The sequence below is a fragment of the Amblyraja radiata genome, chromosome 14, assembly GCF_010909765.2.
Source record: "Amblyraja radiata isolate CabotCenter1 chromosome 14, sAmbRad1.1.pri, whole genome shotgun sequence".
Taxonomy (NCBI): domain Eukaryota; kingdom Metazoa; phylum Chordata; class Chondrichthyes; order Rajiformes; family Rajidae; genus Amblyraja; species Amblyraja radiata.
This window is the reverse complement of record NC_045969.1, coordinates 32,873,524-32,900,125: the sequence shown is the minus strand read 5'-3', so window position 1 is coordinate 32,900,125 and position 26,602 is coordinate 32,873,524. Positions and strand designations below refer to the sequence as shown.

At 40.9% G+C, this 26,602-nt stretch overlaps 1 protein-coding gene across 1 annotated transcript in view; it reads right to left on the bottom strand.

Annotated features, from left to right (window-relative positions):
* Positions 1–6,367: 6,367 nt before the first annotated feature.
* The window catches only part of efhc2 (EF-hand domain containing 2), a 55,370-nt gene continuing 35,135 nt past the window's right edge, over positions 6,368–26,602 (bottom strand). Inside the window, exons 9-15 of the mRNA XM_033033057.1 lie at positions 25,290–25,432; positions 23,429–23,625; positions 21,067–21,200; positions 16,887–17,084; positions 14,517–14,609; positions 12,776–12,878; positions 6,368–6,705 (exon numbers count right to left, since the gene is read on the bottom strand). Coding sequence (XP_032888948.1) covers positions 6,613–6,705; positions 12,776–12,878; positions 14,517–14,609; positions 16,887–17,084; positions 21,067–21,200; positions 23,429–23,625; positions 25,290–25,432 — 961 coding nt within the window. The 3' untranslated portion in view covers positions 6,368–6,612. The remainder of the gene's footprint in view (positions 6,706–12,775; positions 12,879–14,516; positions 14,610–16,886; positions 17,085–21,066; positions 21,201–23,428; positions 23,626–25,289; positions 25,433–26,602) is intronic.

The following is a 26,602-nucleotide window of genomic DNA, read 5'->3' as shown; positions in this document are numbered from 1 at the left end:
ACATCAAAGGGAAACAGATCAGCTGATTATGTAGCCCAAAAGGTTGCCCTATGGCACACCCTGCAATTACAAGTGGCTAAAATTGAGTTTGCACAAAGAAAGCTCCCGGTTAGCATTGTTGTAACCCAGTTACAGGATGCCCGGAGCCTAGGATCACTCCTGGAAAATAATTCCTGGAGCAAAGCAGGGTGCTATCAAGATCCCATTGTCTGAGTCGACCCTGATGGTCATATAGTTTGTCCCAGGAGCCTATTTTTGTCCCTGTCTCGCCTAGCCCATGGACAGGCTCACATGGGAAAATGGGGGTATGGCACGCATTGCCCCAGCAATGGTTTGCACCCAGTATAACAGTAATAAAGTTTGCAAGAACATGTCTGGCGTGTCAACAAAATAATAGAGGGAAGAAACCTGCAAAATGTGATCACCTAGTACAACCTGAAATGCCTTTTGAGAATTTGCAAATTGATTTTGTATATAAACCTGCAGCAAAGGGTGTGAAGTACATTCTGGTCATAGTTGATATGTTCTCCAGATGGGTGGAAGCACATCCCACTAAGAGGGATGATACAAGGACAGTAGACAATATTTTAATGAAATAAATAATACCTAGATTTGGGATACTCATGGGAATAAACAGTGATAGAGGAACTCATTTTACCACTAAATTAGTTCAGAACCTATTGAAGGCTCTTGGCTTCCCGTGGAAATTACACATACCATATCAACCACAGTCCTCGGGGATGGTAGAACGAGTAAATAGGAAATAATAGCTACTTTGGCCAAAGTATGCCATCAAAATAGGTTGTTGTGGTCAGACACCATGCCCATAGTGATGTATGCCCTGGGAAATCAGAAATATAAAAATACGGGCCTAACACCTCACGGGATAGTGATGGGGCGACAGCGACCTATGACAACAGGAACCCGACCCCTGATGACTCCTGAGAAGCCTGATATGGAACAATGAAAAAAGATATGCTTAAGCCATGTGTGAAACAGTTGGTAAAATCTATGTGAAAGGAAAGCAGGCACAGGTCACCCGTTTAAACAGGAGATCAGGTTTATGTGCAAGCAATAAACAAAGATTCTTTCTCTCCTAGATGGAAAGGACCATATTTGGTGCTGCTACCAACACAGACAGCAGTAAATGTAAAAGAAAAACCCGATTGGATACATACCACCAGATGTAAACTACATCACTCAGACGGAACCCTTGAGGAGAAGGAAACACGATAAACCGTAAAACATTGTAGTGATAAGATGATGATAAAAAGTGACAAAATGTAGACATATTCTTTATTAACTATCTTTGTAGTATTAAATACTTATGGATATACTAACCTTATATGGGATCATAGACATGAGGGTGAAGTGAGGCATAGATAGTTACGAGAACAGGATGAAGGTAGAAGTTGGAGTACGAAATTCAACTAACAGCTTTCACACAGAACACCGTGGACACTGCTTATCTGAGTGGGATGATTAGGATGTTGGGTTTGTGCCCATATCCCTACGCATGCTGAAGGAGGAATCCCTTTGCGAGCTCAAGAACTGGTTCCAACCAAATTATAATCAGACACATATGCCTCCATTTTTGCGCCTAATTAATGAAACTATAATATGTGTTGATCATAAAGATCAACAAGGAGGGCACTGTGGAAGAAAATATTAAAATCCTTTCTTACTTAATCTGATCGGAATTGAACAAAGTAACGAAAGGGTGTGTTGAGGTGGCAATTGGCATCTCTCGTTGACCAGGTGCAAAAGAGGTTCGTGAGAATCGGCAAAATAAGATCAGACGCATTACCTCGTCTGGGAATGTGGTGAACAGTGAATGTAAACATAACAAAGATAGGACAGAGATAAGGAAGGTACACAAAATTGCTGGAGGAACTCAGCGGGTGCAGCAGCATCTATGGAGCGAAGGAAATAGGCGACGTTTCGGGCCGAAACCCTTCTTCAGACCCTCCCTTTTGAACACAGAGATAAGGAAACTTGTTTTCCTCTACCGGAAGTTACAGTAGACCACCCGCGCTCCCTAACCGTAGTAGCATAGAAATGTAGCAGGTAATGGCGGGTTTATGATTGGCTGGGGGATGGTGGCACAGTCTGCCTAAAAGGTGAGACAGAATAATGTCAAGATGCCCTTGTATTATGTTTGACTTGTATTAACCATCTGTTGTTGAATAAGATTGACATAAACAGAAAGTACTAGACTAAGTGGGACCCGTTGGGTCCCAGCATCACACGGGAGGGCTGGTCCCCCAACACAATATTCCACCTCTCCACCAATTCCAATATTGGTGGCCAGTGGGGGGGGGGGGGGCTTTCTGGAACGCTAGTATGGGTGTTGTGGGCTGAAGGGCTGGTTTCCAGAGGCCTAGTATGGACACTGTGGGCCGAATAGATTCTTGGGCTGGCGGCTCAGTCACTCAAGCCTGTTGTTCTGGCAGCTCACTCACTCACGGCTGGTGGGCTGGCACTGGACTCACGGCCACCAAATTCAAGTGCAGTTTCATACCATTTCAAGCAGGGTGCAAGGGCACTAAAGACAGCGAGTCGTGACCTTTCCCTCCTCCATCTTGCAGAGACTGAGCCACGCCCACACTTCTGGGTTTTATAGTCCCTCCCCCTCCCACCAGAAGGGGTGTGGCCTTCATGGTGTGATTGACAGGAGAGAGAATCTCAACATTTTTTAAACACTAATAACTCTTTTATTTTTCATCGATGGGAAAAATCCTCGGCACCTGATGAGCGGAGGGGGACTCTGGGTAAGATGGCCAAAAATCACAGCCGTACGTCGTAGCGGTTTTTCTACAATCAATATAAAGCGCAAACAGGAAGTGTCACGATTAGACTTTTAATTATATAGAAGGCAAGGCAACATTAATTAGGCAAGGCAACATTAATTAGGCAAGGCAACATTAATTAGGCAAGGCAACATTAATTAGGCAAGGCAACTTTAAATAGGCAAGGCAACTTTAAATAGGCAAGGCAACTTTAAATAGGCAAGGCAACTTTAATTAGGCAACACAGCTTTAGCATTTCCAAACCAAAGGCAACACAGCTTTAGCATTTCCAAACCAAAGGCAACACAGCTTTAGCATTTCCAAACCAAAGGCAACATTGCTTTAGCATTTCCAAACCAAAGGCAACACAGCTTTAGCATTTCCAAACCAAAGGCAACACAGCTTTAGCATTTCCAAACCAAAGGCTTTAGCATTTCCAAACTATATTTTCAAACCACATTAAGGGCACTGACAGGTCAGTAAAACCACTCACAGTTTAGTAGACATGTGTTCAGTGTTATTCACAGCTCAGACTGAGAGACGTGACCCTCTCGCTCCCCCATCTTGCAGAGACTGACTGAGGCACTTAACACTTCCGGGTTTTATAGTCCCTCCGGAAGGGACGTGGCCTTCAGGAGAGAGAATCTCAACATTTTTTAAACACTAATAACTCTTTTATTTTTAATCGATGGGAAAAATCCTTTTGTCCTGCGCAGCGGAGTGGGACTCTGAGTAAGATGGCCAAAAATCACAGCCGTAAGTGGCAGCTTTTTTTCTAAAATCAATATACAGAACAACAGGAAGTGGTCAAGATCAGAATTTTAGTAATATAGATATTATGACATTAAATAATTAATACCCATGTAGTAGATGGTTGTTATAGGAAAACATATAGCCAAGGATGAAGTATATTTTCGTATAGTTGTATCTAACAAAAAAGTTGTTTACTGCACAGTATAGCAGTCGGCTAATTCTGCTGTGAAGTCAGTTAACTGCCACCATCTCTCCATGATATCATGCAATAAAGTCACTTGAAGCAAACCTGCAAAGTCTCCGCTTTTCATTTTCCTTTAATTTCCCTCTAAATTAATTTCTTCCACATAAACAGATGAATTATTTTAAATTACCAAGAGCTTCCTAATCTCATGAATGTGATCAGATATGCAATCACCCAGAAGTTCGAAGATCAAAATAATTATATTTATATGGTGACTTTTATTACATTGTAAAGCACTTTACAGTGCTAAACATTTTCTAAGTTTAGTCATTGTTTTAATGGAAGAAACTTGGCAACCAAGTTCTAAACAGTAAGATTCCACAACATGAATACTCAGTGATCTGCAGTGTTGTTTATGGATGCATAAATCGCGGTAATAACTCAACTGCTTTTCCTTGAAGTAATGCTATTGAATCATACACCTGCCAGGGTAAGAATTAAAGCTTGAGGCAAAGGAAGTTCTGATCTGAAGGCTGACAATGCATTGTACAGGACCGGGGTCTAAAGACCCATCTAAATGCAGTACCTCTAAAATTCTAGCACTGCAATGGAAAGTCACATCAGATTATTTTTTTGTGTTAAGGTTCTGAAGCCGCAACTTCCCAACTCAGAAGTGAAAGTGCTGCAAGCTAAGTAGATGAGCCTGGGGTCTGACTTGGGGACATAGTTCGAAATTAAATTAGCAAGAATGCTTCAGCTCTGTACAGATTATTATCTAAACTTCCTGCCAGCGTTCTCAACTGAATACATATTATAGAGCCATCAGCTGTGATTTCTCAAGATATCCAGGTCCTGGAGATTTCAGTGTGAAAATGCTCGGTTAGTGAAGTATCTTCAAAATCAATCCATATGTAACACAGGCAATTTACAATAATAACATTGCAATTTTGCTTGTATCATCTTTTATATGGTGGAAACCAGTAAATGTTGAATATTTTTCATCGTCTGGTTGCATTATCTTCTCATACCATTATTTTTGCTTAGTTAATACTTCATATATTCATAAATCCTCTTCATATATTTTTAGTATTCCTTGTATATTCCCTTCCTTTACTCTGGAGACCAATGGAAGGGTCATTATGAACACTTCCTTATTTTTAATTGAATGATCTTTAAGAATATTTCTGCCACATTCTGAAAAGTGGGTCTATTGTGTTTTAGATTAATGTGATAGCTGCTATAAGCTATGAATCTGATTTTGTATATAGATCAAATTCAGAGGTAGGTACATCTGGAGCCTTAAACTAGAGCCATGCTATTTTCCAAAAAGCCACTATGTTTCATATGCAAAGATTTTTCCATAGGGAGCATGAAGAAAGTATTTGTAATATAAATACTTCATGCAAAAAGGAACTGCTGAATTATGTCAATGATATCCTCTGCTTTAAACTAGTAAAAGCTGGAGGCAAAGAAAGTTAAAGTCTGAAGGTTTACATTGCATTGCCAACTCTGGCTGTATATACTGTTCCTCTTTTACAACAAATTTCCTAGTGACCCTGATTTCTGACAAACTTCATAAACACTGAAGCTCTGATTGTGCAATGTGTTATTCTCAGCCTATATCTCATCTTCCAGGAGCATAAGGATGTCTTCCAACCCTTCTTCCAACCTGCTGTCTTCCTGCGTTGCAGCATCATGTTGTCCGTATCACCGAGTTGTATGTATGTTGTTCCTCCAGCCAGAATGAACGGTGAAAAAAGGAGCCCAATTTTCACAAACCCACAGCTTCCAAGTTAATATTCAGCCACCATAATCAAAAAAAGTACAACAATTTTAATCTGCAGAAGAGCTGAGCTATTAAATCATGATATCGGCTGAATGTTTAATCAATTTAAGTTAAAGCATGTACATATCTATTCACATGGCACCAGAATTGGTTGTTGTCCACTATTTATAGCAGGGAATGTGATCAGGAGGCTTTATGTATTAATGGACAGTCATTTAAAGCATTTTATCAGGCTTTTGACGAGCTCTGGTAATGCTGATTACTTAATGTAAAAATTGCAGGGAACAGGTAAATGGGCCAAATAGCCAAATTCTGCTCCTTATGGTTATAGTCATAGAGTGATACAGTGTGGAAACAGGCCCTTCAGCCCAACTTGCCCACACCAGCCAACATGTCCCAGCTACACTTGTCCCACCTGCCAACATTTGGTGTTTATCCCTCCAAACCTGTCCTATCCATGTGCCTGTCTAACTGCTTCTTAAATGTTGGAATAGTCCCTGCCTCAACTACCTCCTCTAACAGCTTGTTCCATACATCCACCACCCTTTGTGTGAAAAAGCTATCGCAGATTCCTATCGCAGATCTTTTCCCCTTCACCTTGAATCTATGTCCTCTGGTCCTCGATTCACCTACTATGGGCAAGAGACTGTGCATCTACCCGATCTATTCCTTCTCATGATCTTATACACCTTTATACGATCGCCCCTCAACCTACTGCACTCCAAGGAATAGAGTACCAGCCTACTCAATCTCTGCCTATAGTCTAGTCCCTCTAGTTGAGTAATGGAGAAGTGAAAATCACTTTTGAGACCTTGTCTCAAAATTAAATTAGTGAAAAAAATATTACCCACAAAATGTGTGAATTTTTTTAATATTCTCATTTATTGTCAGTTAATTAATGCATTAGACACAAATTACTTCTATGGATGAGGTACACACAAGTGAAAATCTTGTTTTGTTATTGATTTAGTTGATGTCTAACTGCAATTATGTTAACAACTAGAAAGACATTTGACTTTTCATATGTACCAATGTCTAAAAAAATATTTAAACAAAAACATTTCTGTGAATAAGATAAAGATGACCCACTTTGAATAATTTTATTCCTGTTTGCCGAACAAATCCTCTATGAAAGCTATGTAGTTGATACTCTTCACTTGTATAATTGGAAACTCTGAACTCCTGGTGTAAAGCTGAAATGATAAACAGAAAGAATAAAACTTGATATTTGTTCTCAGCCTAAAATTATTTTACCCATGCTTCACTGTCCTGATCATGCATTTAATGTTTTGGGAGAGGAATATTTAGTCATCTTTCCAGGATAAATGTAATGGTGTAGAACTCGAGGTAAAGGAGCCGTTAGGAGGTAGTGACCATAATATGTTTCATACAATTTTAATCTACAATTTGAGAGGGAGAAGAGAAAATTGGAAGTGTCAGTATTACAGTTGAGCAAAGGAGACTATGGAGCCATGAGGGAGGAGCTGGCCAAAGTTGATTGGAAAGAGACCCTAGCAGGGATGACAGTGGCAGGTATTTCTGGGAATAATACAGAAGGTGCAGGATTAGTTCATTCCAAAGAGGAAGAAAGATTCTAAGGGGAGTAAGAGGCGACCATGGCTGTCAAGGGGAGTCAAGGACAGTATCAAAATAAAAGAGTATAACATAGCAAAGATGAGCGGGAAGACAGAGGATTGGGACACTTTTAAAGAGCAACAGAAGATAACTAAAAAGGCAATACGGGGAGAAAAGATGAGGTACGAAGGTAAGCTAGCCAAGAATATCAGGAGGATAGTAAAAGCTTCTTTAGGTATGTGAAGAGGAAAAAAATAGTTAAGACCAAAGTTGGACCCTTCAAGACGGAAACAGGTTAATTTATTATGGGGAACAGGAAATGGCAGATGAGTTGAACAGGTACTTTGGATCTGTCTGCACTAAGGAAGACACAAACAACCTCCCAGATGTACTAGTGGCCAGAGGACCTAGGGTGACTGAGGAACTGAAGGAAATTCACATTAGGCAGAAAATGGTGTTGGGACTGAAGACTGATAAATCCCCAGGGCCTGATGGGACTGAAGGCTGATAAATCCCCAGGGCCTGGTTGTTTGCATCCCAGGGTACTTAAGGAAGTGGCTCTAGAAATTGTGGACGCATTGGTGATCATTCTCCAATGTTCTATAGATTCAGGATTAGTTCCTGTGGATTGGAGTGTAGCTAATGTTATCCCATTTTTAAAAAAAGGTGGGAGAGAGAAAACAGGGAATTATAGACCAGTTAGCCTGACATCGGTGGTGGGGAAGATGCTGGAGTCAATTATAAAAGATGAAATAGCAGCACATTTGGATAGCAGTATCGGTCCGAGTCAGCATGGATGTACGAAGGGGAAATCATGCTTGACTAATCTTCTGGAATTTTTTGATGAAGTAATTAGGAAAATGGGCAAGGGAGAGCCAATGGATGTAGTGTATAAAAAATTCAGTGTGCATATATACACATACTCAATAAACAAACAAACAAATATAATGCAATAATAATAATAGTCTATTGTAGTTCAGTGCTTATTGTTGTCGTGTTTAATAGCCTGATGGCTGAAGGGAAGAAGCTGTTCCTGAACCTGGACGTTACAGTTTTCAGGCTCCTGTACCTTCTTCCCAATGACAACGGTGAAATGAGTGTGTGGCCAGGATGGTTGGTGTTGGTCTCTGATGATGTTGGCTGCGACTTCGATAAATCCTTTTGATGGTGGGGAGGTCAGAGCCGGTGATGGATCTTATTGAAACGTATAAGATTATTAAGGGATTGGACACGCGAGAGGCAGGAAACATGTTCCTGATGTTGGGAGAGTCCAGAACCAGGGGCCACAGTTTAAGAATAAGGGGTAGGCCATTTAGAACAGAGATGAGGAAAAACTTTTTCACCCAGAGTGTTGTGAATCTGTAGAATTCACGGCCTCAGAAGGCAGTGGAGGCCAATTCTCTGGATGCTTTCAAGAGAGAGTTTGATAGAGCTCTTAAAGATAGCGGATCAAGGGATATGGGGAGAAGGCAGGAACGGGGTACTGATTGTGGATGATGAGCCATGATCACAGTGATTGGCGGTGCAGGCTCGAAGGGCCGAATGACCTACTCCTGCACCTATTGTCTATTGTCCATTGTCCTTCAACACAGAAACTACCATTCCAGATTCAGAAGATAGGTTCATGGAGTCATACCGGATCTAAACAGGCCCTTTGTCCCAACTCTTCTATGCCATCCAACATGCCCCATCTAAGATAGTCCTATTTACCTGCATTTGGCCTATATCCCTCTAAACCTTTCCTATCCCTGTCCAAATGTATTTTAAATGTAGTTATTGTACCTGCCTCAAATACTTCCCCAGGCAATTTGTTCCACATATCCACCGTGTGAAAATGTTGCCCCTCTGGTTCCTATTCCTGGCTCTCATCTTAAACCTATATCCTCTGGTTCTTGATTCCACTCCCCTGCGTAAAAGAGTCTGTGCATTCATCCTATTTATTTCCCTTATGATTTTATAAACCTCACCATGAATTTGGCACATGGTAGGGGAGAATATAGTAAACCGTTGAAAAACAGTGAAGTGCTATAAGTCTCACAGTATAAAACTCCAACAAAAAAAGTCAGGTTCTGCTGCCCTTTAGTTTTGGATATGAAATTTGGACGCATGGTTTTGGAAGTTCGAATCTGTCATTAAACCCATTTCCACATGGAAAATGTTGGAGTTACTGCAGGTCAGAAACAATACCAGCAATTGAGCAACATCCATCTGCCAAGATCCGTGGAAAACATGACCAAGACCAGTAGAAAATATGGCCAGCAACCATGGAATACACAGCCAGTATCCATGGAAACCCACAGACACACATGAAAAGCACAGCCAACATCTGTGGGAAACGCAGTCAACATCCATGGAATACACAAACAAGATCCATGGAATACACTGACAATATTGATGGAATACACTGACAACATCGATGAAATAGTTACCCGGACTGGAGGTTGAAGGACGAGAAGCCGAAGCAAAGAAGTGGAAGCAACCGAACGGAAACAACGCCGAAAAGCCAAATATCTGAACGGACATGACGCCTAAAAGTCAAATAACTGAACGGACATGACGCCTAAAAGCCAAATAAACGAAAGGGCACGAGGCCTCAAAGCCAAATAACCGAACGGGCACGCCGCCTAAAAGCCAAATAACCGAAAGGGCACGACACTGAAAGGATACAAACCCAAACGGACTCCACACCGAAAGGACAATATGCAGAACGGACATGACGTCTCCGGGGACGGGATTTGTCCGAGACCTTGTCAGCAAATGGTCCAGACCCCTGCGTCCATCACATGGGAGGGTTGGGGGGGGGGGGGGGGGGGGGGGGCGGCTTTTTTAATTTCCTTTGCTGCTTTTGGACTTTCCTGAATATAAAATAAAACCCCATGTGATTGGAACTTTCGGTTGATTTAACAAAATGATAATCCAAATTGGCTCCATAGATATTCACACCAACAGTAACGCCGTAACAATTATATTTTAACTACCACAATACATACACTACCGTGCATCTTGAAGGCCAGTGGTCCTTTGGGTGTGAATCGAGAAACCAGACGAAAAAGTATGATTTTTTTTTTTTAAAGAATATCTTAGCTCCCTGAGTTGGTTCAATGATATGACAGTACTGGTCGTTTTGCGCTCAGAGATTTCCTTTGGGTTGGAAAAGTGGGTCAGTTGTAAAGAAAACCTTTATGAAATGCATTGGGCGAAATTAAACAAATTTTGGAACCAGCTTTCGTCAGTCTAACCGATCGCTTAAACTATATTCTGCTTTCCAATAGGAAATACATTCAGGGTGATAGGGGAAATTGTAAAAAGTATGCAGTATCAATAATGCCAACCATTTGCACGGGTTTGTAACTGAAGGTGAGGGGTGCAAAGGCAAGGAGGTTGTATTGAACTTCGTTATAACATTGGTTTCATTAAAGCTGGGATATTGGGCACTGCACTGTACAGCGCGAAAGCACGGCAAAGAGTGCAGAAAAGATTTACTAGAACAGTGTAGGAAGGAACTGCAGATGCTGGTTTACACCAAAGGTAAACACAAATTTCTGGAGTAACTCAGCAGGACAGGCAGCATCTCTGGAGAGAAGGAATGGGTGACGTTTCGGATTGAGCCCCTTCTTTGTCTGGTTTCTCGATTCACACCCAAAGGACCACTGGCCTTCAAGATGCATGGTAGTGTATGTATTGTGTTAGTCAAAATATAATTGTTACAGCATTACTTTTGGTGAAAATATCTATGGAACCAATTTGGATTATCATTTTGTTAAATCAACCAAAAGTTCCAACATACGGGGTTTTATTTTATATTCAGGAAAGTCCAAAAGCGGGAAAGGAAAATTAAAAATCCCCTCCACCCTCCCATCTCCTCCCCACCCTCCCGTCTCCCCCCAGCCAGTGATGTGATGAACGTGGGAGTCTGGATCAATTGCTGACAAGGTCTCAGACAAATCCCGTCCCTGGAGACGTTATGTCCGTTCGGCGGCTTTTCGACGTCATGTCCGTTCTACGTATTGTCCTTCCAGAGTGGAGTCCGTTCAGGTTCGTATCCTTTCAGCGTTGGCTTTTCGGCGTTGTTTCCGTTCGGTATCTTGGCTTCCACTTCTTCGCTTCTCGTCCTTTGATGTCCCGTCCGCACACGGATGGAATATGCAGGCAACTAACAATCATTTATAAACAATAATTCTATTTTCTCAAGTGGAATTTCTGTAAATTACATACTGTACATAATCAAATTAACACTATTTAAAGTATTTCACTTCTTGACATAGACAAAAATGCTGGAGAAACTCAGTAGGTGAGGCAGCATCTATGGAGCGAAGGAAATAGGCGACGTTTCGACATCTCTCTTCAGACTGAAGAAGGGTCTCAACCCGAAACGTCGCCTATTTCCTTCGCTCTATAGATACTGCCTCACCCGCTGAGTTTCTCCAGCATTTTTATCTACCTTCGATTTTCCAGCATCTGCAGTTCCTTCTTAATCACTTCTTGACATGGTACTCTACAGCTTTGAGAAGCTGTTCAATAAGACTGGTATAATCCACATTGTGAATCTTCAATAAAGTCAAAAGTCAAAGTATCCTTTATTGTCATTCAGACCTTTTGACTGAACGAAATGTCGTTGTCTTGCAGTCATACATATAATAAAAATGACAAAAACACACAATAAACACAAATTTAACATCCACCACAGTTCACCAGGCACCTCCTCACTGTGATGGAAGGCAAAAGTCTTAAGTCTTTGTCTCTTCCCTCCTTGTTCTCCCTCTGCGCCGAGGCGATCCAGGCTTCGGATGTTGTGACCCCGCCGGGCGAAGGTAAAGTCAGTCCCGCGGCTGAATCCAAGCGCTGCGAACGGGCCGGTTCAAACTCCGCGGCCCAGGGCGGTCGAAGCTGCTGAAGTTGCCGCCCTTCAGTGCAGCGGACGCAGCTGTTGTTGCGGGAGCTCCGGAGAAGAGGTCACCAACCTGTGACCTGCGAGCTCCCGACGATTTTGTCCACTGGGCCCGCGGCCGAGCCTCCGAGGTCGGGCCGCCGCCGCTGCAACGCCGCCACAGCCCCGAAGTCAGGTCGCTTCTGCCGCCGGAATGCCGCCACAGCCTCGAGGCCGCCAGTACCGCAATTAGGCCTCAGCGCAGGAGGAGACAGGGGATACGACAATGAAAGTCACATCCCTCCGAAGGAAGAGACCAAAAACATTTCTCTCCCCCCCCCCCCCCCCCACACACATACACAACCTAATAAAACAAAATTAACTAAAACAGGACAAAAGAACAAACAAAAAAAAGAAAAAAACAGACGGACTGCAGGCGAGCCGCAGCTGCTAAGGCAGCGCCGCCACTTCCGGACAATGAAGCAGCTTTAATTGCGTAAAGATGCAATATACAGAAAATAAATAAATAGGCAACTAAATCAGTAATGATTGCATAAATGGTTTTAAATCCAATGATTATTTAAATATATTAAAAATAGTGACTTCAGTAATGTCTAAAGTGGCTCCACAAGCATAGATCTCACTTTGGTGAAATAGAAAAAGAGCTATTCAAACTTGGCACATGATGAAAAGACCTTTGCAACAAAGCATTAAAAGCCAACAATCTGGTAATAATAACAAAACTCTTTTTAATCAGTGTTTAGACATCAAGTTCTTAAAGGAAGCCAGTTGCAACACTTATACTATGTCCTACATCTTACCTTAATGGGGATCTTCGCTTCAGCAGGTGGTACAGGGTTTTCTCTCCAGTTCAGGCCCAAGACAAGATTCCTGTATGCCACTTGTCCATCAACATTCAGAAACCTTAACGTGTTTTGAAATAAATATCGTAAAACAATAATATAGTTGTTCTGTGCAAATTACTGAAGTATATATCCTTATTATACACCGTCAGATAGTTTTGCTGTCTTTACCTGTTTGACAGTTCGCCTGCCTTTATTGGTGTCAATGTGCTGAGGTTCAGTGAAAAGTGTTTTGTTTCTTGCTGTCCAGTCAGTGAAAGACTATACATGATTACAATCAAGCCGTCCACAGTGTACAGATACAGGATAAAGAGAATAATGTTTAGTGCAAGGTAAAGTCCAGGAAAGTCCGATTAAGGATAGTTCGATGGTCTCCAATGAGGTAGATGGGAAATCAGGACTGTTCTCTAGTTGGTGAAAGGACGGTTCAGTTGCCTGATAGCAGTTGGGAAAAACTGTCCCTGAATCTGGAAATATGCATTTTCAAACTTCTGTACCTCTTGCCTGATGGGAAACGGGGGAGAAGAGGGAGTGACTGGCGTGAGACTGGTTCTTGATTACATTGGCGGCCTTGCCAAGGAAGCGTGGTGTAGATGGAATCAATGGAAGGGAGGTTGGTTTGCGCGATCTTGGCTAAATCCACAACTCTCTGCAATTTCTTGCGGTCTTGGATGGACTGTTCCCAAACCATGCTGTGATACTTCCCGAAAAAAACGCTTGCTACAGAGGATTTGTAGAAGTTGGTGAGGGTTGCTAGGGACATGTTGAACTTTCTAAGTCTTCTAAGATCACCGGTGTTGTCTTGGGTATAGTTTGTATGTTCTCCCTGTGACTGTAACGACACATCACCAGAGACTTGGATTCAATTTAGATCTCTGGTGCTGGCTTGTGTGGAGTTTGTATATATTCTACCTGTAACTGCAAGAGTTTCCTCCAGGTAATCCAATTTCCCCCCACATCACAAAGACATGCTGATTGGTAGTAGTTGGCTGATGTATGTTGCCTCTGATGTAGCAAGATTGCAAGAAAATCAGGGGGGTGGTTATGGGCATGGGAGGGAGAGTAGGTTCAAGGGGAATAAGTAGGGAATGAGATTGATGGCACTGCTTTATCCTGGTACAAATGTACACGTCTAAACATCCTGGACTTCATGATCCTGGAGTTGGATGGCAAGGTGCAACAAGTTTTTTTTGGCACACAAGCCAGCCACAAACCATTGTGACCCTGTCCCCAAGAGTCTTGGGCGAGGGGAACAGAGATTTCTCTTCTGTCCCTTATTGAGGCTTTGGAAGAATGTTTAAATATTTCCGATACACAGAGACAGTTGAAAGCTATTCAAATAATGTTTTTAAATCACCAATGTTAGGTTGGAGCAGCCCAAGCAAAACCCAACAAACTGCAAACATCAGCTCCCAGCAGTTTCACATTCTTGCCGTCTCAAAAATCACGAGTGTAAGATGATTCTTTTTTTCCCCTCAGTCCTGGAGCCTCTAAATTGCACTCCAATCCAAACATAAGCATGAAAATCAATTTCTGTACATATCTAATCCTATTATAATCACACAGTTCTAATACAGGCAATTATCATTTCAATTATTCTCCTTACAGAGTAAATGTTGAGACACAACTAAAGTAAGCAGACAATTGATCTATTCCAACGCATTGCACATACAGAATTTTTAATGCTTTAGAGACCTACTTTGAAATCATTTCTTCAAGAATATCAGTTGGTGTAGGCAGCTGGAAACCTTTCAAAATATTTCTAGTTTCCAGAATAGGCAAGAATCCAGTTCTGTAATAAATTGGGGAGAAAGAGATTTTATACTCAATGGTTCAAAACTTAAAGAAGGGACAAAATGGTGAGATTTGAAAACTAAAGTTACGTTTAAAGATAAAACCACATATCCAAAAAGCCTTGGTCCTGAACTGCCTTATCATTTTTAATCCTCATGCTGTTGCAATGTTGATCTACCTTTGATCTCCTTCATTTACACAGTGGTTAAATAGGTGGAAACTTGGTACCAACACACAACACCAAGCCAGAAAACTGTCTGATTCAGCTTTATATGATATCTGAGAAATGGTTGCCTGGGGCAATGGTTCAAGTCCCACTTTCAACTTAGATGATGGATAAACATAATTACTATGATTGTGGAAGTAAGATGCAGCAGAGTGTCAACTGCAATTCCTCAGCAATTGCATTTTAATCTTATATTAGCTTTCTACACAGATGCTGCAGATTTTTGTTTAGTAATCCCATTAAGCATCTTGGACATTTCATTTGTCACCTTGCAAAATTATTGCTTGTTTTTGGCAAAGAAAACTTTAAGAACCGAATTTTCCTTGGTACAATAAATCCTCATATAACAGACCATAGTGGGGGGAATGGTGTCTGTTATTGCCAATTGTCCACTATAAAGCATGCAGGTACAGCAGGCAGTGAAGAAAGGTAATGGCATGTAACGGCCTTCATAACAAGAGGAATTGAGTATAGGAGCAAAGAGGCCTTCTGCAGTTGTACAGGGCCCTGGTGAGACCACATCTGGAGTATTGTGTGCGGTTTTGGTCTCCAAATTTGAGGAAGGACATTCTTGCTATTGAAGGAGTGCAGCATAGGTTCACAAAGTTAATTCCCGGGATGGCTGGACTGTCATATGTTGTAAGAATGGAGCGACTGGGCTTGTCTACACTGGAATTTAGAAGGATGATAGGGGATCTTATGGAAACATATAAGATTATTAAGGGATTGGACATGCTAGAGGCAGGAAACATGGTCCCGATGTTGTGAGAGTGCAGAACCAGGGGCCACAGTTTAAGAATAAGGAGTAGGCCATTTAGAACGGAGATGAGGAAAAACCTTTTCAACCTGAGAGTTGTGAATCTGTGGAATTCTCTGCCTCAGGTGGAAGTAGAGGCTGATTCTCTGGATACTTTCAAGAGAGAGTTGGATAGAGCTCTTAAAAATAGCGGAGTTAATGGATATGGGGAGAAGGCAGGAACAGGGTACTGATTGTGGATGATCAGCCATGATTAGTGAATGGCGGTGCTGGCTTGAAGGGCCGAATGGCCTACTCCTGCACCAATTATCTATTGTCTATTGTAAGGGATTAACATTGTATCAGTAGTAGAAACAAACTGCAGATGCTGGTTAATACACAAAAGGTCAATGTATAAAATCATGAGGGCAACAGATCGGGTGAATACACAGAGTCTTTTTCCGCATTGTAGAAGAATCAAGAACTGGAGGGCATATTTTTAAGGTGAGAGGGCGAAGATTTAATAAAAACCTGAGGCAAAACCTGAATGGAACGAGCTGCCAGAGGAAGTAGTTGAAGCAGGTACAATAACAACATTTAAAAGACATAGGAACTATACATGGATAGGAAAGGTTTAGAGGGATGTGGGCCAAAAGTCGGCAAATGGGACTAGTTTAGATGGGACTTGGTCGGCAGGGAAGAGTTGGGCCGAAGAGTCTGTTTGCATGTTGTATGACTATATAATCCATTACATGTTTCCATTGTTATTTTGTCTGTTTTAATTATGTGAATGTACAATATAACAACATTGGAAAAAAAGGCAACTTGCATAATTTACACATGATATTCAATTTTACTGTATTTTACAATCAATAATCAAAGACATTGAGATACAAGGAACTGCAGTTGCTGGAATCCTGTGTAAAACACAAAGTGCTCGAGGAAAGTGGGTCAGGCAGCATCTGTGGAGGAAATGGCTGGCGATGTTTTGGGTTGGGAACCTTCTTCAAACTGCGGTATGCATGTATTAATGCATTAAGAGCCATTTTTGAGGCAAATACAAGGGAATGGTAGAAATCGCCAAATATGCCTGGTTTATTGTTACAGTTACAAAAATTACTTAATTCCATGAATCATAAATAATTGTTTACTGAGCTGTGTTTTATAATCAGAGGGCAGAGAGTTAATGTGAGGGGTGTAGGTAATATAATTAGAAATTATGCTATCTTATAACATTTCTGAGAACAAACTGGGGAGTCATTGTGTTTAGTAATAAAATTGATGATTCGGATGTTCATTGCTCTGTTCATTACCTTTGTCGATCTTCATAGACGAAAGCCTCAGATAGCTTTTTAAAATCTTCAAAGCCATTTTTTCTTAGCTCCTCTTGAACTAAATGTAATATGAGACAGACGTCTGTATCTTGCTGTTGACGGATGCTATAGTACCGGCCTACTGTAATTACTTCATGCTCACTGATGTGTCCTTCTCCAATCTGAAGTACAATATTCCTTTTCAGAAACAATAGATATAATAAATTATTACAAGCAATAATAATCTATGAAAGAGTAAATACACAATTTCTAATTTCAAATAAAACACAAAATACTTGTGCTATAAATCCACGACAAGCGCTCAACTAAGAAAGCCAAGCCCAAAGTCAAAGTATTATTTAACTATCTAACTAAATATACCAACTAACAATAAATAATTCTGTATGCAAAAAAACAGCTACTTACATATTAACTAGTTCTTTAAAAATAACGAATCCTGCAGATGCAAGTGTATCATTGTGGTTATCAAGTCGGCACCTCCCTTCATTGGTGTTTCGTTGAGTCAAGCCCATGACACCTCTGGAAGGCTCAACAGTTGGAGGTTGGAGCCCGGAGACCGCCCACCCCCCACCCTTAACGTGAGCTACTGAGCTATTGCTTAACCTGAGCTACTGCCCTTATACATCTCACTACTTCCTCCTGATGACGTACCTGCTCTACAACCAGTTTCCTCCTCTCTGTTGGACCTGCCTTACTCCACACTGGTTCCCTGTGCTGAGCTCTAAGTCTCCTTTCCCTTGCTGCACCCTACAGACAATGACTGTATGCCTCAGAGCTGCTTGTGTTTCTTCTGCTTTGTGCTTTGAGTTCCACTTTCTCCCTCTAGTTACACTTGGCATCAGATTACTAACCAAGGTACCCTTGCTCCATGATAATTGCAACTCTAACCTCACCTTAGCACAGTTAAACTCCCCTATTAGGCTAGACACCGGTAAATGGAGAATACCTTTCCCATATAAAGCTACATTACTAAGACAGCGTGGAACTCCTAACCATATCCTAATATATGAACTAACCAATCTCTCTCACCTTTCCACCTTAGAAATTGGCACCTCATATACTGTCAATGGCCACATCAACTGAGGGAATAACCTAAACTGCAAACACCACAACTTCAACTTGCTTGGAACCCCTGACTTCTCTATCCTTTCTAACCCATCAGTAACATATTTTCTAAATTGCTGAACCTGTTCAGTGTCATCCAACTTCCTGTTATACCACTTACCCAAACTTTTAACTGGTTTCTCCATTATAGACGGGATTTCTTCTTCATCTACACAAAACCTTTTCTACTACCTTTCCTCTTACCAAATAAATACTCAGTGACTTACTGGGTTTAATCTTCAATCTAGCAATCTACCACCGGGTGGCGCCAGCAATTGCTGCCTCTCCAACAGTCTGTCTGTCCCTTCCTTCTTTGTTGTTTTTTTAGTATGTGTTAAATGTATGTTTTAGTGTTCTTTAGTTTGTTTTATGTGGGGGGGGGGGTTGGGGGAAACTTTTTTTAACCTACCTCGACGGGTTGCACACTTTGGGAGCTCCAACCATGGGAGCCTGCGGACTTACCTTCGTGGAGCTTGCGGTCCCTGTCGGGGATCGACCTCGGAAGCTCCAACTGCGGGAGCCTGCGGACTTTAACATCGTTGTGCTCACTTTACAATGGTGATGGAGCACAATTGGAGGGAGGCGCAGCCCGTCCTCCAGCTAACGACCCACCATGATGCTCTAACCACTAGCTCCATCACCATTGTAAAGGCTAACGGGAAAATACTACACCCTGCCATAATGCCCATCTTCAGTCTCTGCCATGCTATCGTAAAGTTTGCTGTACTAAAACACATTCGGACATCTTGGAAATATGCTTTCACTAAATTTATTATCGATCCTGGAACTCTAAAGGAATCAAAAGCACTCCAAATAATACTGATCCAAAAGCATTGGCCTGGTCCAAAAACACTGCATGCAAATCTCTTCTTTCGAGCTTGGCTGTCTGAATCTGGTGCCTTATTACACAAATGCTAAAGAAAATCTTGCCTTCTACATTTAGGAGACATATAGGCCTAAATTGACTTAACTTTTATCTTTGGGAATAAAAATTCCCCCTGCTCTATGCCAAACCCTTGGTATAACCTGTTTCTCCCAAACTATTCACAAGAGCCTCCACAAGATTCTAAGCACATCAGGTGCACTTTTATACACCCTGTAAGGGACTCCATTCAGCCCTGGAGCCGAAGAAGCCTTTGCATGCCTTATTACTGCTACACAAATACACGTTCTAATTTCATGTTATAGGAGCAAAATTAGGTAATTCGGCCCTTCAAGTCAACTCCAAAATGTAATCATGGCCGATCTATCTTTCCCTCTTAACCCCATTCTCCTGCCTTCTCCCCATAAACCCTGACACATTTACTACTCAAGAATTTGTCAATCTTCACCTTTTTTCACATCATGGGGATTCTCCCAATTATGTGACAAGGGCCCAAAAGATTCATACTTGTGAAGCATTTAACATCTTTTACTGAGTGCTGGAGTAACTCAGTGGGTCAGGCAGCATCACTGGAGAAGATGGATAGATGATGTTTCAGATGAGTATACAAGAAAGATCTGAAGAAGAGTCCCGACATGAAACTTATTTTATCCATGTTCTCTGGAGATGCTGCCTGACCCGCTGTGTTACTCCAGATGCAGCGCGAAACCGCTGCATCACTGTGCCGCCCAGTGTTAGAATGCAACTGCAAGGACCTCAAGTGATTGCAGTAATTTCTCCAGCATCTGTGGCTGATTAGATCTCAGGCCCTCAAATTCACTAATACGGATGGACGAGTGATGGAGGAAATAATAGTGAAGAAGTTGGAAAGAAAGTGTTGATAGATATTCAGTATGCAGATCCTTAATATGAATTTGGGACAAAAAAAGATTGTTTTTAATCAAAGCCAAATAAAATAAAATAAATTTCTGAATTTTACAAGCAAAGGAAGAGAGTGACCAATGTGAAATAATATTTGCAACATTTGTCAAATTAGCAAGCTTGGAAGCAGAACTGATTTTGACCAGCTTTATCTTTGTGATAAAGAACAGCAGCATGGATTTATATGGAATTGAAATACATTAATACCATCACATTCCTTTTTTAAATGAATTTCAGTGTTACCTGTTATATTCTGTAGATGGTTGTAATTTAAATAAGAGACTACTGGAGAAGGAACAGTCTGTATTATAATACATGAATCTAATACTCTTACTACAAACATATACATCTCTAATAGGGCTGGCTTTAATGCACTGTGGTATATGTGGAATTGCAAACCATACTCTATTATATCCTGTAATTTGAGTAATCAGATTTCCAAACCAATGACATAGAAGCCATTCACTTTGCAACAAATATTTGTCAATAAATGCTTTCTTCTCTTTTCACACAAGGAGTGGTGGGGGCCTGGAATGCATTGCCAAGGGTGGTCGTGGAGGCAGTTACAATAAATGGCTTTTAAGAGATTTTTGGATAGGCACATATATGTGCAGGGAATACAGGGATATTGATCATGTACCAGGCAGATGAGATCAGTTAAACGGCATCACGTTCAGCACAAACATTATAGGCCAAAGGGCCTGTTCATAAGTTAATAAGTTCTAGGAGCAGTATTAAGCCATTTGGCCCATCAAGTCTACGTCACCAATCAATCCTGGCTGTTCTATCTTTCCCTCTCAACCCCATTCTCCAGACTTCTCACAATAACCCCTAATACCCTTACTAATCAAAGTTCCTGTGCTGCACTGTTCTATTTTATTACGTTATATTGTTCCCAAGAATTACTAATAATTGTTACACAAATCCATTAATATTTGAAATCACTGTAGAAGTGAGGTTCTCTAAAATTAATAGATATTTTTTCTGAAGAGTACTAAGGATCACGTTATTATCAAAATATTGTCATGAATTTTGACTCAATACAACCTTCCTTCCTTGTCGATTACTAACACAGTTCCTCCTCAGATTTATTGAGTTAATGTATAAATCATTACTAGATTTGCTGATCTTCAAAAGTGTTCTATTCTGCCTCTTTGTTGGAATAAAACACGAACAACTGATGAAAAATATGCAAATGTTTAAAAAGAGAATATATTGTTAACTGATCCAAATAAGTATTATGAAGCTCACCTGAACTCATCGTAATTGATTATTCCAGTTCTATGAAGATCATGAGATGCAAGCATCCTTTTAATTTCAAGGGAATGTGTATTACCAGTTGATTTAAGCTTGGTCAAAACTGTGCAAATATTGGCTTTCTGGCACTGATAGAAGAGAAGTTAGAAAAAGATAACATTCAGATGAAATCAGAGAATGAAAAAAATGAATGTTAAAATAAACTGTTAGCAATGAAAATAAACGTTAATTAAATTCTGCATTTTCACTGGTTACTCTCTGAATAGTGAAACATCTAAAATTACTTATTTGCACTGTTCCATTAATGTTGCTATAATAGTAATCTTCCGGCATAGGAATGCAAAGCTGCAACCATAAGCAAATAACCATTATTTGCTTATCTCTCTAGATTATATAATTCACTTTTTGTATCTATTCCACACAAGCATGGAATCTGTCACAGTGACACCACAATACCTTGCTGCATATTGTTCTGTGACAAATTTGGGGACCGTTTTCAGGGGTGCTGAAATTTTGAGGGATGCCACTTCTTTGTTTTTACTTCAGATGTTCAGCATTTTGATTTCGTCTCAATCCAATGCCCATCCTAGTACATCACAATATATCACGTCCAAAAGTGAAACTAATACCCTTTGTTCCCTTTCCTGTCTTCTCTATAAATAATGAAGTGCAGCAGGAAAAAATCTACTTTTGAAGCTCAGACTCTGCTAGTTTAGAGACCACACACACCTCCTCACCCCCACTCCCCCACTCCCCACACACACTATTCATACTTCACAGGTTTGTACACAAAGGACTGATCTTGCTTGTCCACTGCATTCGGAGTCCAATGAGGAGGTATGAGCCGGTACTAGACTTCAGGTGGCAGAAGGAGAAAGCATCACCATAAACACCTTTAAAAGCCTTTGACAGCCTTCAAGGCTCCACCCTCAGCTTTGACAAATGTAAAAGCTGTAAGAGGTTCCTCATAATCTTTCAGTGACTTTAAAAATCTATTAAAACTGGGTTTCAAGCTGGATTCTATGTGAATCCCAAACTTACATAGTTGACAGTACACGTGTGAAAGCTGAGAGTTCCTGTTTAAATGGGCCCAAGTAGCTCAGTCAGAATTGCCAGCTATTAGCATCAATTATGAACATAGTTTAATATTAATAGTTTCCCACTCCTGGATGTCTACTTGTGACCTTATATCACATTTACCAGTGCTTCCCGGAATACAACCCAAAATGCAGAATCTATGTTGATAGTTTGACTCATGCTATGAGAAGGGATCGTGGGACTCAAACAAAAAAAAAAGCAAATTTGAAATAAAAACATAAACTACTGGAAATATCTACAACTCAGACAGCATAGTGAGAAAACAGAGATAACGTTTCAGGCCGGCAATCCTTCTTCATGGGTGTGAGTTGGACCATGTTTATGACAACCATTGCATAAGATCATAAGATATAGGAGCAGAATTAGGCCATTTGGCCCATCGAGTCTACTCCACCATTCAGTCATGGATGATCTATCTTTTTCCCTCTCAACGCCATTCCCCCCCCCTTCTCCCTGTAACCTTTGACACCCTTACTAAGCAAAATCTGTCAATATCCACTTTAAAAATACCCGATGACCTGGCCTCCACAGCCATCTGTGGCAATGAATTCCACAGATTCACCACCCTGTGGCGAAATAAATTCCTCCTCATCTCCTTTCTAATGCTGTGTTCTCTGGTCCTAGACTCTCCCACTATTGCAAACCTCTCCACTATCCTCTCCACATCTATTCCATCTAGGCCCTTCATTATTCAGCAAGTTTCAATGAGATCACCCCCTCATCCTTCTAGATTCCAGCGGTAACAAGCCATATTTATTATGGATATAAAGCCTTTATTAGTTGCCTCTCTTGAGGCTGTTCTTGGATAGAATGGTTACACTGTGACAATTCATTGCCTATTTCCGCAAGGTGAGAGTCACACATTTAACTGCTGTTCTGAGGAAGATCGGGCAACCTTCATACCTGTAGAATTAAGGACATAGATAAAGAAGTATTTATGTCCTTAGGATTAAGGGGATGAAAGACACCCATGAAATATGTTCTTTGACCAAATGCCCCTAAATAATATTGAAAGAGCTTTAATTTGCTGAATAGTTGCACATTAGTAGTTTAGTTTAGTTTATTGTCAGGTGTACCAAGGTACAGTGGGAAGCTTTTTTGTTGTGTGCTATCCAGTCAGTGGAAAAATTATACGATTTCAATCGGGCCGCCCACAGCATACGGAAATAACTACTTTGCCTTCTGTGATTTACGGGTAAGCCAACATTTGAAAGGAAGCAACAAATAAAGAGAAAAATCAAAGTGTTACATAACTTACTTCATCTGCATTCTTTTCCATGTAACAGAAAGTATACTCATCAGCATCTACCAGGCAAAAGTAATTCCCATAGAAACAGAGTTTAGCTCCAACAAACAGATCCTGCTGAGTAAAATATTCAGATAGCTCACTCTTAAACAGTTCCTGGCCAGGTATTTTTACTCGTCCTCTTTCCAAAAATTTACCGCTCATAATACCTGTAGGAATAATGTGTTATTTTAATGTATCAGATTTTTTAAAATGTTTCATGATCTTCAAACCTTGATAATAGAGATACTTTTTGCTACCAAAAAAACAGAAAACATTTATAGAATGTCAATGAGAAAAGTTTTAATTAAAAATCTCATACATTACACAATCTATGTTTGTTACTAAAACAGATTTAGTTAGAACAATCCATTATAATACATTCTGGTCATCCAGCCCTATGTCACACCATCACGAAGAGTAGCTTAGTTTTAGCGATACAACGCAGAAACATGCCCTCGGCCCACTGAGTCCACGCCGACCAGCGATACCCCCACACTAACTCTATACAAGGGACAATTTAAATTTTACTAATTGGCCTACAAACCTGTGCACCTTTGGAGTGTGGGAGGAAACCCTAGCTCACGGAGGAATCATACAAACTCTAGACAGACACCACCACCCATAGTCAGGATTGAACCCAGGTCACTGGCACTGTAAGACAGCAACTCAGAAAAAGGATGGGTGACGTTTCGGGTCGGGACCCTTCGAACAGTGAAACTAGTAGAACGACTAGGGTTAGCGATTGTTTTGCTGAATAGTTACGCTCAGTCTGCCTTGGCCTATGCGATCTCCCGGTTTCCAAACATTTTTGCTTCCCTTCCCATTCCCATACTGACCTTCCTGGGCCTCCTCCACTGTCAAAGTGAGGCCATTAGAGGAACAGCAGCTCGTATTTCAGTATGAACGTTGATCTCTCCAATTTCAAGTAACTCCTGCATTCCCTCTCTCCTCCCTCCCCCACCCTAGTAATTCTTCTAGTTCCACTGTTTGCACCCTTGTATTCTTTCATTATCACCTTCCCCAGCTAACAATGGGCCATTATGGGCTCTACTCTTCCTTGGTCATCTGTTACCGGCCCTGTTTTGTTTGTGGTGTTCCCTTACCTCCAGTTCCCTCGCCTCTATTTTCAGTCTGAAGGATGGTCCCAATCTGAAACATCACCCATCCTTTTTCTCCAGGGATGCTGCTTGACCTGCTGAGTTACTCCAGCACTTTGTGACTATCTTTGGCAAGCACCAGTTAACCTTGCATCTCTCACAATTAAGATCCAAGAGCATCGGTCTCAAGTGAAACTTTGGCAAGAAAGACTAAATTTAATACTAAACAAGGTTTTAATCCAAAAATATTGCCCGGTTTAGTATTAAATCCAATTTGGTATGTACTGAGCGACACAGATATAATTTAATAATAAACATTATTTGTCCTAAAAATTTCTGTTCAGTCATGCCCCATAATGGAAATTTGGTATTTACCTTTTTAGTTGTTTTAGTTTTTTTTGAGATACAGCATGAAAACATGCCCTTCGGCCCTCCAAGTCTGCGCTGACCAGTGATCAGCAATACACCAGTTCTATCCTACACACCAGGTGACATCTTACAGAAGCCAATTAACCTACAAACCTGCATGTCATTCGAATGTGGGTGGAAATCGGAGCACCCGGAGGAAACCCACATGGTCACAGGGAGGATGTACAAACTCCACACAGACTGCACCCCTAGTCAGGATTGAGCCCGGGTCTCTGGTGCTGTCGGCCCTAAGTTATAATGGCATTATTTATGTATACAGAAATGTTGGTTACACAGCCCTTGTTTAAACTAAGATAGATTATTACCTGAGTTATCCTTTGGAGGTTCAAAAATACTAATGGTGTCATCGCTCAAAAAATAGGAAATGATAAATTTCCTATCATTGTTAATTTCGTCATTTGTAATTAATCTGGCCATAAACCGGAGCACATTGCTTTCCAATCCTTGTCTGAAAAAAAAAGTTTGCAAAAATAAATGTTATTTATTATGTTTCACATTTTGGCTTCATGTGACACAGGTTAACTATGTCACAGGTGTTGAGCACACAACAGATATAGAAAGAAAAATAATAACAATCAGAGTATTAAGGGAGGCATGAGAAAGGATTGGTGGGCTGCATAAAGGGAAATGCTAAAGCAAAATAGTAAATTAATATTAAAATAAATTATAGATATAGTATGTGATGAAAATGGAAATCTGCTCATGAATGATATAGGAATGAAACAGATACTATGTGAGCTCTTTGCCTGGATTTCAACTGAAGATCATGGAAATGATGATCGACTTAACAAGGCGATTTGAGAAAAATTGCAGATAGAGAAATAGTTTAAAAAACCCGCAGAACAGAGGCATTAGGAACCCTGATGATCTGCATTGCAGATCGTTGCGAGAGGTTTGAGTGAAATATCAAAAGTGCACAATCATTCGAATGTTGTTAAGAATGAAAATTTGACAACTTAAATACTGCAGTTTAGAGAAGGAGAAATGGATAACCTGGATATCCACATTCCACTTAATGTAATGACCGCAATGAACCGCAATGAGCCAAGGGCCATTGTATAGGACAAAATGAACATTAATCTGACAAAGATATTTAATACTTAAATGAAAGATTTTCGTCTTTTGTTGTTTCTAGTCTGTTTTTACTGTATCCTTAGTTTTTGTTTTATGTGTGGGGGGGGGGGGGGGGTTGGGGGAAACTTTTTAATCTCTTTCCTCGACGGAGATACGAATTTTTCATTGTCTCTCTGCACTGAGGCTTTAACATCGTGGAGCTGGCAGTCCCTTTGTTAGGGATCCACTTCGGGAGCTCCAACTGTAGGAGCTTCGACTGCCCCGATCTCGGGAGCTTCGACTGCCCCGATGCAGGAGCTTCGATCGCCCCGACTGCGGATGTTTCTTGATTGTCGGCGAAGGAGCGTGTGTGTATGGCCTGGACATTGAACTGATGGCTATGCGTCTCCGCTTATGCTGTGTGCCCTGGGGATTCTCACATGCCGCTGTGGTGGCTGTTTAAGTCTATGTTTAATCTTTATGTAGTTATGTATCTTGGTGCTTTTTTTTTTAATGTATGACTGTATGGAAAATCAAATTTGACTGTACCTCGGTACACGTGATA